The sequence below is a fragment of the Globicephala melas genome, chromosome 6 (genome assembly GCF_963455315.2).
Source record: "Globicephala melas chromosome 6, mGloMel1.2, whole genome shotgun sequence".
In the NCBI taxonomy this organism is placed as follows: Eukaryota; Metazoa; Chordata; class Mammalia; order Artiodactyla; family Delphinidae; genus Globicephala; species Globicephala melas.
In genome coordinates, this window is record NC_083319.1 from 12,779,702 (window position 1) to 12,793,203 (window position 13,502).

The following is a 13,502-nucleotide window of genomic DNA, read 5'->3' on the forward strand; positions in this document are numbered from 1 at the left end:
CCTCTAAGGTCCCACGTCTCTGCCTGAGTCTCTACTGCCAGAATGAAGAGCACAGACTCCAAGTCCAGGAGACCTAATTCAAATCCAGCCTCTACAGCTTACTAGCTGTGTCTCCTTGGACCTGGTACTTAACCTCTCTGGTCCTCAGTATTCTCTTCTATAAAGCGTGGATGCTAATAAGACCCATCCCAGAGAACTGTTGTAAGATTCCGTAAGGTAATGCCCACAAACTCCCTGAGGCGGTGCCTAGCACAGAGTAGGTGATCTGTCATCAGGAGGCATTCTTTTCAAAGATCTCCTGACTCAGGTTCCAGGGTGGCCAGGGTGGAAACTCCAGCTGGACTCACATCTATCTGCCTACTTTCTAGAATCCCAGCACTCAGCTCCTCTTTTTTTGTAGCTGGGGAAACTGATCTTCGAAGGGGGATGCGCCCTGGGGCACACAGGGTCTCCTGGTCCCCACATCCACAGATTTTCTCCCTCAGTTTCCCCCCCACACCCAGCCATCCTTTGGGCCCCAGAGAGTGGAAGGGCAGGCAGGAGGGCTCAGAGGTCCGTATGTGGGCTCCCAGACATTCCTGGGTACAGAATGGGAACCGTGTGAGTTGGGAGAAGTGAGGCCTACTGGGGATCCCCTCCTACGGCCCCACCCTAGCTGTTCACATGCTCCACTGGGACAAAAGCCAGCTGCCCCAAGGAGACAGAGCAAGCCAGGGCAGATGCGGGCGGGAGTGGAGCAAGTGGAGGGCCTGGGGCCCTGGGGTGCTGGGGAAGTCTGACCCACCACCCAGATCCAGAGCCCCCGGTGACTACCCAGGCAGGGCGAGGAGACATAAGGCATGGATATCAGCCAGAGGGATGGGGGCAGGGTGAGATTCGGGGGTCCAGTTACCCAGACTAAAGGGGGATTTCTGGTGATGAAAAAAGAAGAGTTTGGACGAGGCCCCATCTTCACTCCCAGGTCCTCTCTCCCTTCAGACCCTGAGCCCAGGCATTTCCCAGGCCTGTACCTCCTGCTGACTGCTCACTCCCAAGCCACTCTCCTGAACTCAAAGGAACAGCACCTGTGTGGCCCTGGCACTGAGAAAAAGAGCCTGCAAGTCAGAAGGACCAAGTTCAAGTCTCTCCCGCGGTTTGACCTCAGACAAGTGTCTGCACCTCTCTGGACTTCTGCTTTCCCATTTGAACAATGTAAAGATCAAATCAGATGGTTTCTGAGAACAGGCATGGAGGGATTGAGCCCTCACTGTGGCCAGGCTCTGTGACCAGTGCTGGAGATCTCGCAAAGGATGCAGTGAAGGAGAGGCCAGAGGCAAGATGGTAGACAGGGTGCCTGTGCAGCCCCCCAGGGACAGGACCGCACCAAGAGTGGGCATGGGGGAGGGGAAGACAAGAGAAATGGTGGCAAGAGCCTGGTGACCGATTGGCACTAGAGCTTCAGGGAAAAAGAGGTGTTCAGGAGGGCACCTAGGTTCCTGGCTTGATGCTGGCAATAATATGCAGGGAGGGAACGAGGGATGGGGCGCAGGCTGGGGTAGGCGGCATTCGAATTTGGACTCACGGGCTTCCCTCGTGGCGCAGTGGTTGAGAGTCCGCCTGCCGATGCAGGGGACACGGGTTCGTGCCCTGGTCCGGGAAGATCCCACATGCCGCGGAGCGGCTGGGCCCGCGAGCCATGGCCGCTGAGCCTGCGCGTCCGGAGCCTGTGCTTCGCGCTTCGCAATAGGAGAGGCCACAACAGTGACAGGCCTGTGTACCGCAAAAAAAAAAAAAAAATTTGGACTCACTGTGTTTGGTCTCTCTCAGTGGCAGGGTCTGTATGCAGCTAGATACACAGAGAGGGGTCCAGGCCAGCCCTTGCCCCAGCCCTGGGAAAGGCCATAGCATAGGGTCACTTTCCCTGTCCGTTTACTCCAAAGCCTATAGCTTCCATATCCAGGGAGTTTTCCTAACCCTCAGAATGGTGAACGTCCATTCATTGCTCAAGGCCCGGCTCTGTGTCCCCAGGGAAGCATCCTCTGGCACACCTCTTCCTCTTTCTGTCCTCTGAGGAAACTCCTATGTCACCCCTGGTCACAGCAGGCAGCATGCTGGATTGTGTGGTCCCTCTCTCCCTTAATTAGGCTGCAAGCATCTTGGTCAGTCACATATCCCCAGGGCAGAGTGCAAGGTCTGGCATATAGAAGGCACCCAGCAAATGTTGGTTCATTGAATAAAGAAGTGAATGAGTACCTGTATGAGTGACTGAATTCGTGAAAAAATATAGACCTTCTATGAGTGAGTAAGGGTCCAGGGCCAGCCTCATCAAGGTGACTGCCACCCCCATCCATCTGCTGTGACAACTACAAAAAGTGTCAGTACTCTGCCTCAGTTTCCCTGACCTTCCCAGCTGGGCCCTTGGCCAGCACCCTCAACACCCTCACAGGCCCAGCTCCACCCCAGGCCCTGAGCCCCTCCCAGCTAAGGTGGCCAGGACCCCCTTCCCTACACCCTGCTCCTCCCACCCAATCCCCCGACATGGGGTGGGGTTTCCCTCTGCACACCCCCCCACCCTGGGCTCCACCCCAATCACACGCTCTCCTGGTAACTCTACTCGGGGAGTTGGATTTTAAAGCTCCTGGAACGCTCTCACCCCTGCTGTGTCCCACCCACTATTTGGAAATCTGGAGATGACTCTTACCTGAATCACTCGGGGGCCCAGCCCCACCCAGCCCCACCTCTGGAGGCAGCTTCACAGCCAGACAGGAAAGCTCTGGAGTCAGCCCAACATCTCTTCAAATTCCCCTCCCCATTTCTGACCAGTTTTCAGTGTGACCTTAGGTAGCCAACTGCCCTTCTTGGGTCTCAGTTTCCCCATCTGTAAAATGGAGTTCATAATTCCATTCTCGTAAGAGTTACTGTGAGGACAAAATAAGATTACGTGCATGACTCTGAGCAAGATTATAGGCATGACCAACCTCCAGTAGGAACTCAATGTTAATTCTTTATCTGCTCTCCCTAACATTCCCTATCTGAGCAGGAGGGTTTCATGCAAAGTTCACGTCCTCTTCTTTACCTCCTCAGTGCCAGGCTGAGGTTGGGCATTGGTGGTAGTAATAATGATGGTTAATATTTCGAGTACCTACTGCGGGCCAGGCAGCGTGCTGTGTATTTCACATGCACTATCACATGTAATTTTCTCAACAGCCCTACACAGTATTATCACCTCCATTTTACAGAGAAAGAAACTGAGGCCCAGAGAGCTGACATGACTTATCCAAGGTTGCACAACTAGTAAGGGATAGGTTTCAAGGCCCAGTCCCTTTATTCTGAAATACCAGGTACCACATAACCTAAGCCCCAGCAGAGCTAGCCAGTGTTTGGAGTTAGTTAAGAAGAAATGGGACTTCCCTGGTGGTGCAGTGGTTAAGAATCCGCCTGCTAATGCAGGGGACACGGGTTTCAGCCCTGGTCCGGGAAGATCCCACATGCCGCGGAGCAACTAAGCCCGTGCACCACAACTACTGAGCCTGCACTCTAGAGCCCGCGAGCCACAACTACCGAGCCCGCACGCCTAGAGCCGGTGTTCAGCCACAAGGGAAGCCACCGCAGTGAGAAGCCTGCGCACCCCAACGAAGAGTAGCCCCCACTCGCCGCAACTAGAGAAAGCCCGTGCGCAGCAATGAAGACCCAATGCAGCCAAAATAAATAATTTTTTTTTAAAAAAGGAGGAAACAGAAATGCACTGTTGGGGGTGGCGGTGTGGGGCGTTGGATGGGACAGAGATGGGGGAGGCTAGGGGGTCCAATTTAAGCAGCATAATTCAGCTGAGAAGCTAAGCACCTAGAATCACAAAATGTTTTCACATCTCACATTGAAATCCTCACAACAGCTCCAAAAGGAAAGTATTAAGCATTATCCCCATTACGCAAAAGAGGAAACTGAGACACAAAGATTTCCCTAGACTGTGCGGTGAAGAGCACATGCTAAGGGGTTTTGGTGCAACGTCTCCTTTATAACTTGTAACAGCTCCATGAGATAGATTCTCTTCTTGTCTCCGTTTTTGTAAACAGGAAAACTGACCGCTAAAGGCCACGGGCTAGCAGATGGCAGAGCTGGAATCAGAGCTCTGGTCTGTTTGATGTCAAGTCTACAGCGTAACTCCCTGCTGCACTCCATCCCTGGCTCTCTTGGATCCCAAGCCATCTGAGTAATCTTTGAGGATCAGACATCAGCTCCTGGGATCTGAGGGCCCAGACGCCTGTGACTGAAGAGCTGGAGGAGCTGGGGAAGAACCACTGTCTTGTGAAGGGACGATAAATGCTCCGGGGGTTGCTGGGGCGAGAAAATATCAGTCCCTGCGTCCCCCTCCTCCTCCACCACAGTTGAAGGGGAGCTGTTTCCATGGTCCTCCTTTGGTAGTGGCATACTCTCCTAACTCTGCTGAGAACCATCAATAGCTCCCACGGTCCCCAGCCTTTAGCCTGGCCTTCAAGTCTCCTCTTTCCCTGAGCAGCAGGACGTCATAGAAAGAGCCCTGGAATGGAGGCCCCGAAGGTGTGGTCCTTGGGCAAGTCACTCTTCTCCCTCCTGGACCTCAGTTTCCCAACTTACTAAATAAGTCTGTTGAATTAGGGGTGCTGAAGGAGGGGAACAGGGGTCTCGGAGTCAGGAGGCACTGGATTTGGAGCCCAGCTTCCATATTCAATATTGCGGCCAGTCATAGTCATCTCTGAGGTTCAGTTTCCTCATCTGGAAATGAGGACCATAATAATATCTATTCCCTGGGACCATTGTGAAGATAAAACCACTCAACCCAATCTCTGGCACTCGGGAGATACTTGGTAAATGATGCTTACTGGTGGAATTATTATTATTAGTAGTAGTAAATAATTAATATTAATTAATAATTAATTTGATTCAGTCAGTGTGGTCCTAGATGTGAAAAAAACTTGTTCTGGACACCAAAAAGAAGTTAAGAGAGAATGGTTGCAGGCAGGTGCTAGCTTAGCGTACTAGGAATGCATTTGCCTACCCATAGCAAAGTCCCAAATGTGGCAGCTTAAACAAAAAAAAAAAAAAAGGAAGAGGATTCTTGTTCTGGAATGACAGGCCAGAGGTAAACCGCCCAGGCCCTTTGGCTGCTGGAGAATGCCGTCAGGAGGCCAGGCTCTTTCCATCTTTCTGTTCACTCTCAGAATGCGTTGTGTCCGCCAGCCTGTGTTCCAGGCAGGAAAGGATAGAAAGGGCAGAGGCAGCCCCAGCTGAGTTCCAACCGCATCTCTTTCACCAGAACTGTGTCATGTGACCTCGCCTGCCCGCAAAGGAGATTGGGAAATTGAGTTTTGGAGATTAAGCAGGGAGGGATAGGGAGTTGTGAATGGAGATGGGGCCAGCTGTGTCTGCCGGACTCAGAAGAGTCTCTTTCTGGTGTGGGCTGTGGTTTCTGATGTGTGGCTTCTCCAGAGAACCCAAGAACAGGTATGTGCCGCTGACTCCAGAGGTGAGCAGACCTTGCTTGGCCCAGAAGAGGGTCTGAGAATTGCAGAACCACAGCAGGTCAGAGACAGGCACTCCCTGAGACAAGGTCCAACCCAGCACCACTCAGTGTCAGACTCGGAGGGTCAGAGCAAGGCAGGGGCTTGCCCAAACCGGCCAGGCTCTTTCCTCTGTGTCCTGTGGCCTCTCATGACCAACCTTGGAACAATTCACCCATGAAACAGTGGTGCCCCAACGCAAGGACATCTCATCCTCTGAAGCTCTGCACCCAATGAACTGAAAACGCAGGGGGCAAGAATTCCCACTTCCAACCAACTCTTCAGTTCTCAGGCAAGAGCCTTAGAAGTCCATTTTCTAGACCCTTTCGGATAGAACTGGTCTGACTCATCACTCACGTGGAATGTGTGCTCCTGCTTTAGCACCTCAGGAATAACTTACCATCATTCAGCCATACACAGCTTAGAAAAACATTTTCACTTACATCATCTTCTCTTTTGAGCCACACAGAAACCTTCTGACGTAGGTGTTTTAGCCCCTGAATAAGCCAGGGTTGGCTCTATGACAACCTGACAACAAAATCGATTCCAACTGCTTTTGGCAAAAGAAGGAGAAGAGTCGGCTCCCAAGCTGAAAAAGTGGGGACAGGTATGGCTGCATCCAGGTGTCAGGCTCCCCCCCTCTCTGTCTCGGTCTGTCTCTGTCTGTGTGACTCTCTGTCTCTCTCTCCTTGATCTTTTTTTCCCTTCTTATTGGCTTCACTCTCAGGCAGGTGCTCCCCACGCACTTGGGCAGCTCCAAACTTACACGGTCCTAACACTCTGATCCCATATGAAGAGGATCTCTTTCCTGGACACTTCTGATTGCTTCGGCTTAGCTCACGTGCCCATCCCTGAACCAAAGGCTGTGAGCAGGAGGACGGAATATCCTGATTCTAACTGGCCAGTCCTAGACCATGCGCCCACATGAACTGAGAATGAGAGAGGGATGTTCCCCCAACAGCAAACTGGATACAAAAGAAGAGGGAAGGGGTGCAGGCCAGGCAGAGGCAACTGACGTCCACCAGCATTCCGCTTCCCCATGTGACAAACGAGGAAGCCAAGGCTCAGAGAGGTAAATGACTTTTGCCTGAAACCTCAGGGCTGGTAGGAAGGGAGGCTCTCTTGCCTTTGGCCGTGAGCCTGGATGGAGAGAAGAGGGAAGGGCTATGGGGGTGAGAGGTCCCCTGCCTTTCCGGAGCCTGGCAGGCTTCAGAGCCGCCCGGAGAGGGAGGGAGAAGGGTTTGGAGGGATGCTGGAATCCAAAGCTGCTTCTCCCCCTACTTCCTGGTGTTTGCTTGAGCAGGAAAGGATGTTCATGTTTGTTGAACAACCAAGGCTTGCCAGATACCTCTGGGCACTTCGCAGACCACGTTTTTCAGAGTTGAGGCTCGCAGAGGTGAAGCGACTTGTCCAAGTCACAAAGTCTTGGAATGTCAGGGCTGGGACTCAGTCCAGGTCTGGAATGACTCCAAAGCCAGTACTGCTTTCTTGAGTGTTTCTCAACAGGGCACTATTGACATTTTGTGTAAGATTTCCCCACACAGGGCAGGAAGTTTAGCCGGCTAATGGTAAGCTCAGTCACGGCATCAACCAAAAATTGCTCCATGCATTTCTAACCTCTTGCGCTCCCTCTAGGAGGCTGCATCTGCCTCTGGATGAGAACCAGAACACCACGCTGACCGAGCCTGGCGCTCTTCTGTGGACTCAGGGCCTGACACAGAGAAAGCACTTAATAAGTGTTTGATGAATGAACAAATGAAACATTCTGGAGTCAAAGAGGACTAGGTACGAATCCCAGCTCTACCACTTACTAGCTGTATGGTGTCGAGCAAGTCACTTAACCCTTCTGTGCCTCAGTTTCCACATCTGTAAGATGGGGAGAACACCAGCACCATCTTCATAGGGTTGTTATAAGGATCCAACAAGTGAATTCTTATAAAATGCTTAGGACATTGCCCGAGGCTTAATGAGCTCTATATCACTGTTTCTTAAATAAATGAGCTAATAAATGAATGAATGAATGAATGACTATCTCTTATACACACACACACCCAATCAGGAGTATACAGTCTGCAAATACTTTCATATTTGTTATCTCATTTGACTGTCTCCCTTACTCTATAAAGGAAGGTTATGCACATTTTACAGATGCGGAAACTCACTTAAGAGGTGAGGCAACTTGGCTAGGGTCTTCCAGTTGTTCAGCTGTCGCTCCAGAATTTCAAACTCTGGCTTCTCTGTATTTTCCACCCCCTGCAAATACACACTTTTAAGCCATGAGTGAACGCGTGAAGGCTCTCAGAGGGCCTGGACAGGCAGGGGCCGACCTGCCCTGGAAGCTGTGAAGAACCACTTTCTCGTCTATCCAACCTGGAGCTCTCTCATGGGGCTGCCCATGCTCTGTGTGTGTGTGTGGGTGTGTGTGTGTGTGACTCACCAAGGGATTGGGGAGCGAGGAGGCCCAGCCATGCAGCCAGGACTGCAGGACCACAAGAAAGAATTGGGTGGTGAGTGAGGACTGGCCAACTGCCTGCCCACAGCCTCCCACTCTCTGAGGAGAGGAACACTGGCTCTGAGGACACCCCAGAAGCCCCAAATCTAAACCCTCAGGACAGGAACTGGGTGTCTCCCAGGGTATCTAGCACCCAGCACACAGTGGAAGCATAGAGCGGTAGAAAGCTGGAGAAACACTGGGATGGACCACATCTCAGCTACTTCCCTTCACCAGGCCTCTCCTTGTTGGTATCTCACTTCACCTTTCTTCCCTGGCAGCAAAACTTACATTATGCTGGATCTGGAATCCTCCTTACTCCTGTCCACTTGGAACCTTTAACTTTCTTATCCAGACCAACCCAACCTAATTCAGCTCGACCCACCTCAACTCTCCTAAATTCAACTCAACACAGCTCAACTTATTTCCACCCAATCCACCCAAATCCAACCCAACCCAATTCAACCAAACTCCGCTCCACTCCACTCAGCCCAAACCAACCCATCTCAACACAACCCAACTCGGTTTAACTCTACTAAATTCAATTCAAGGAACATCAGCTCAGCTCAGGTCCACTCAGCCAAACCCAAATCCAGCTCTATTCAATCCAACCAAACTAAATTTTATTCAACCCAACCCACCCCAGCGTGACATAACACAACTCTACTCCACCCAAACCAAACTCAACACACTCAACCCAACTCAACACAACTCAACTCAACTTCCCTACCCAGCTCGATTCTTCTCCTTTTGCATCTCCTCTTTCTGTCTGACACTAAATACTTGTTTCCCAATCCTCCCCCATTGGCAGATTCCCTATCCTTCCCTAAATAGTGAGACACTGAATTAATACCTGATCTAAAAGAAGATGGGAAAAGTTTCCTTTGGACTATCTACCTCCTTATTTCTCTCCCTGTGCTAACCACATCCCCCTACAGATAATAACCTTCATTTCTGACTCCCCACCACTTACCTCTCCCCTTTCATGAAACCCCGAGGCCATGAATCCTCAGAGACCTCAAGCCTGTGTGGGCTCTCAGCCCTGCACACCCTGCCCCCAGGGAGGTGAGGACATTTAGATTGGGCAGCAGGGAGGGTCCCGGCCCCAGAAGAAATTTGATGGGCAGAAGAGGGACCACCAGACCTGGGCACCTTGCAGGCAAAAGTAGGATCTGGCTTGACCCCCAGGGAGCAGAGGCTCTGTCACTGGCTTTCTGCCCCATGCACCGAGCTCTCTTTCCACTCCTTTATGGCCCTGCCTTCCTTTTCCTGCCTTATCGCTCAGTCGCTCAGTCTTCGTCTCTGTATCTCTGTCTCTCTGTCATTATCTCTCTGTGTGGGTGGCCCTGTCTCATCATCTCTATCTTGGACGCTCTCTTCCTCTTTTACCATCTTGTGTTGCTAGCCTTCCTCTTGCTGACTCTCCTGTCTCTGTTTGTATTTCTGGTACAATCTGCTTCATGTACTAAGCTGTAGCTGGGGAGTTGTTTCTCCCTCCATCCCCTCTGCCTCTTCCCGAACCATAGTCACCCCAGGCTGCCTGGGAACCACTCAGGCTGCTGAGTCGGGCCTGAAGCTTCCCATGCATGAGCTAAAACTTCTTTCCTCAGAAGGAAAGAAATCAGAACCACACACCCTAGAGTTGGAAGGGAATTTAGGCCAATCTTCCCATTTTATGGATGGGGAAACTGAGCCCCGGAGGCTGCAGGGGGCTTGCTCAAGATCATTCAGAGTTAGCGGAGTGAGAGTGAGGCCCTCCTGAGCTGGAGACTCCAGACTCTGAACCTAGAGGAGGAAGGTGGGGGACCAGACTGGCTGGGAGGTGGGTGGGAGGACAGTACCACCTACCCCAGAAGCCATCTCCAAGACCAAGAGAATTATGTACCTTCCCACAGCATCTCAGAACAGTGTCTCCCTGTCTGTCAGTCTGTCTGTCTCTCTCTTAGTAAAGTGTATTCCCTGGGGGGGGGGGGTGGTAGGGAGGGCTAGAAAGGAGACAAGAGGCAACCGGGTTGCCCCTCTAGTGAGGGTCATTCACCACTGACCCCGACCTTTCCCACCTCTTGAGGTCGGGACCCAACATGGCACAAAAGCACAATTCTGAGAGCACAACGGGGAAGGCTTCATGGGCCCAGGGGAGAGGAGGAAGCCAGGCTTTGGCCTCCTGCAACAGAGCCACAGCCTGTGAGGGTCAGGGCTGGGGTTTTAGCCAGACTGAATCCAGAATCCAGCCATTAGGCCCTTGGCCACAGGCTCCCAGCCCAGCCAGGCACAGCCCCCCAAGACCGTCCTGGTCTCCGTCAGGGTGAGCCTACAGGGCCAGCGCCAGGACTGCATTCCTCTCTGGCCGCACCCGCCATCAGCCTCCTGGTCAGTCCAGGCTCCAGCAGGAAGCAAGCGAGGCCCAGCCAGGGAGACGGCCCTGCTCCAGCCCAGAAGCGAGGCCCCAGCTCTCTCCTCCTCAGCCATGGCTGGCTGTACCTCTAACTGCTCTGAGATGCTCCCTTAGCAGCTCAGAGTTCCTGGGCAGGCACTGGCCAGTCTTCCTCAGAATTCTAGGTTGTCTGAAAATAGAAAGGAGAAGAGAAGTCTGTGGTCTGTGTGGGCAGAGAGAAGCTGAGAAGGGGAGGCGTGGGGGAGGAATGAGTTTCTAGGCACATGGACAGACACCACCAGGACTGGCTCTGACCTGACCTCCGGTACCCTCCACCCTCCTCCCTGAAGCCTCCACTTCCTGCCTCTCTGTAGAAAGGGCCCAACCCTCCACTGAACAGATCAGGAGACTGCGGCCCAGAGGGGGAAGCAGTTTGCCCGAAGACACGTGGCAGAGAAGCGGCCAGAACCCGGGGCTCCTGGTCCTTAGACCCAGCTCCTTCCCCAGCAGGCTCTCGGGGTGGAGTTCGTTATGGGCTCCTAGCTCACCCCATCCGCACAAGAGGCCAAATTCAGGCAGGTCAGTCCCCACGTGAATTGCCCCAACCCCAGGAGTGCCCTGGTGCTCAGAACCCCGAGCTCGGGCACCTCCTGAACTTGCGTTGGTGTCAGAAGTGAGGCAGTTTGTGTGCAGACTGTGACCTCTGACCTTGTAGTTGGCCCCAACTTACTGCAGCTTCATTCACTGACTCCTCACGATAACCCTCTGAGGTAGGGACCGTCACCATCAAGGCTGTTTTACAGATTGGGAAACTGAGTTAAGTCACCTGACAAAGGTTGCACCATTGGAAAATGAGAGGCAGGTGAGATTTGAGAGCAGGCAGCCAGGCCCAACTGGGAGAGCCAGAGGGGCATCAGAGGGGGGCTGACAGGAGACAGTTCCCTGAGAGGGTTCCCCGGTAAAGAGGCTGAACTTTGTCCTGGGGTCAACGGGGAACCATTGCTGGCTTTAAGCAGGGAGCGACGTGTGTAGCTGTGGGTTTTGGCAGGGTCCCTCTGGACGCAGCGTGGAGAGTGGATGCAGACAGGTCCGAGTGAGAGAAGAAAACATACGTGAGGCCACTGCAACAGACCAGGTGAGGAAGATGGTGGCTGGACCTGAGCCGTGGGCCTGGGAATGGAGAGCAATGGACATGTTCCGGATCTACCTAGAAGGTAGACTTGACAGGATTTGGGGACAGACTGAATTTAGGGCGTAATAGAGCAGGGAGAGCTGAGGGTAACTCCCAGGCTTCTGGATTAGACAATTAGGGTGCTAAGTCCCCGAGACAGGGGAGAACAGAGGAAGAACAGATCTGGGGTGGGCTATACCACTACTAATGGTCCTAGAGTCCTGAAGGGGTTGATGACCCAGAACAGGGCCGTCCCTTCCCCATAACACAGGGTCCCTTGTCTGGACCAGGACTGCGGCTAGCTCCAGAGCCAAAGGGACACCCGCCCCTACCCCAGAGTTGCCACCAGGTGGTAGCAGAGGCCGCCTTTTTCCGGGAAGGCTGTGTAGCAGAGGAAAAAAGGGAACTTCTCTGCTGGGGATGCAGACCCACTGGCAAGACCTGGCAAAATGGGCCAGGGGCCTCATCCGGGGGTTCTGAACCCAAGTTCCTGCAGGTACAGCATCAATAGAGCCCTGATCTAGGAGGCAGGAATCCTGGGTTCTAATATTGCCTGTGACCCACACCTGCCCCTCTCTAAGGCTCAGGTTTCTTGCCTGTAAAGAGCGCAAGCCCTTCAAGGGATCCAGAAGCTGGCAGAGGGACTTCTAACTCCTCCTCTGGCTTCTAACCCTAATAGCTATGGCTTCCAAACATATCTGTAGAGGCAACGTCTTCTCTTTACAAACAAAATCCTAAGCGTTCCTCATCCACCCCATGTACAAAACAGAGAACAGATTTATACAGACCTACTCTAGTTGGAGTAGAGGTTGGGGACCCTCCCAAGCCACACAGAGGATAGTCCAGGCCCCCCAACCTGGCATTTGAGGCCCTTCACTCCCTCTCTCTCCAGTGCCTTCTTTCACTCCCCTCCCCTCCCCCATTCTGTGTGATCCTACTGTGTGGAGGATCAAGGTTAGCTATGTAATTTGCAGGGCCCAGTGCAAAATGAAATAGTGGGCCCTTTGTTCAAAAATTTTCTAAAATTTCACAACACTTAGAGTAGAGCATTAAACCAAGCACAGGTCACACATCCATGGAGCCACTTGTGAAGTTTGTGTGTGATGCGAGGGGTCTGAACTCCAGCCAGCCTGTGCCCAAATGCGGGGCTCTGTCTGCCAAGAAGACAGTCACCTTTTCCTTCACTCAAGGGCACTTTCTGTTGTCCAGCTGGAGTCCAGCAAGGCTGCGTGTGCCCAGGAGGGCGTGTCTTTTCCAAGGTCACATGAAGGTATCGTATTGGTCGGCAGACACCCTGCCCAAATCCTCTAAGGTGTCACGGCCCTGGCACGTGAAATGGGCTCCCAGACTGCTTGTTGAATGAGGGAAGGGGACCAGAAGTTGGACACAAGACACTGGAGAGCAGAGGTGAGTACAAATCCGGGCACCAACTGTGGCCCATTCATGTCTGATGAATGGATAAATAAATGACTAAGTGAACGCTGAAGACTGGACAGACATCTAAGTAACAGCATTGTGGAATTATGAAGCTAAAAGAGACTGAGAAATCATTGGATCTGGGGTTTTCAAACTACAGGGTTCTTCAAAGCTGTAGGGAACTGCAAAGTTGTGTTGGGGACAACAGGAGGGCACATGACAAAAGCCAGGAACACAAGGATCAGGTCCCCTTCCTGCCTTTCACCCTTTTATGTCTCACATTCTGGGCTCCTATGTAAGCTTTTGTTTGAAGAAGAATCCTGCTGGCTCAGGAAAGGCAAGAGACTTGCCCCATGTCACACAGCAGAGGCTGGGGAGGGGAGAGCAAAGAAGAGGGATCAGAGATGTGAGGTCAGAGGTCAGCTGGGAGCTCCCAGATGGGAGGTAGAGGCAGTCAATGCAGGCAGGAGAGTGAGCATCAGAAGCTGGAGTTTTGTACCAGAGAAGTGAGATTAAGACACAGACAAACCAGCT

The 13,502-nt window shown here is 52.5% G+C and overlaps 1 protein-coding gene across 3 annotated transcripts in view; it reads right to left on the minus strand.

The window, feature by feature from the left end:
- The window catches only part of LOC115854506 (ribosome-recycling factor, mitochondrial), a 114,278-nt gene that overhangs the window by 21,809 nt on the left and 78,967 nt on the right, over positions 1-13,502 (minus strand). For all 3 annotated transcript variants that reach the window (XR_009564255.2, XM_060300474.2, XM_060300475.2), the window contains one exon: positions 1,562-1,749. Coding sequence is in view for 2 of the 3 variants with exons in the window: in XM_060300474.2 (XP_060156457.1) it covers positions 1,562-1,749 (188 nt within the window). In the remaining variant the exon portion in view is untranslated. The remainder of the gene's footprint in view (positions 1-1,561; positions 1,750-13,502) is intronic.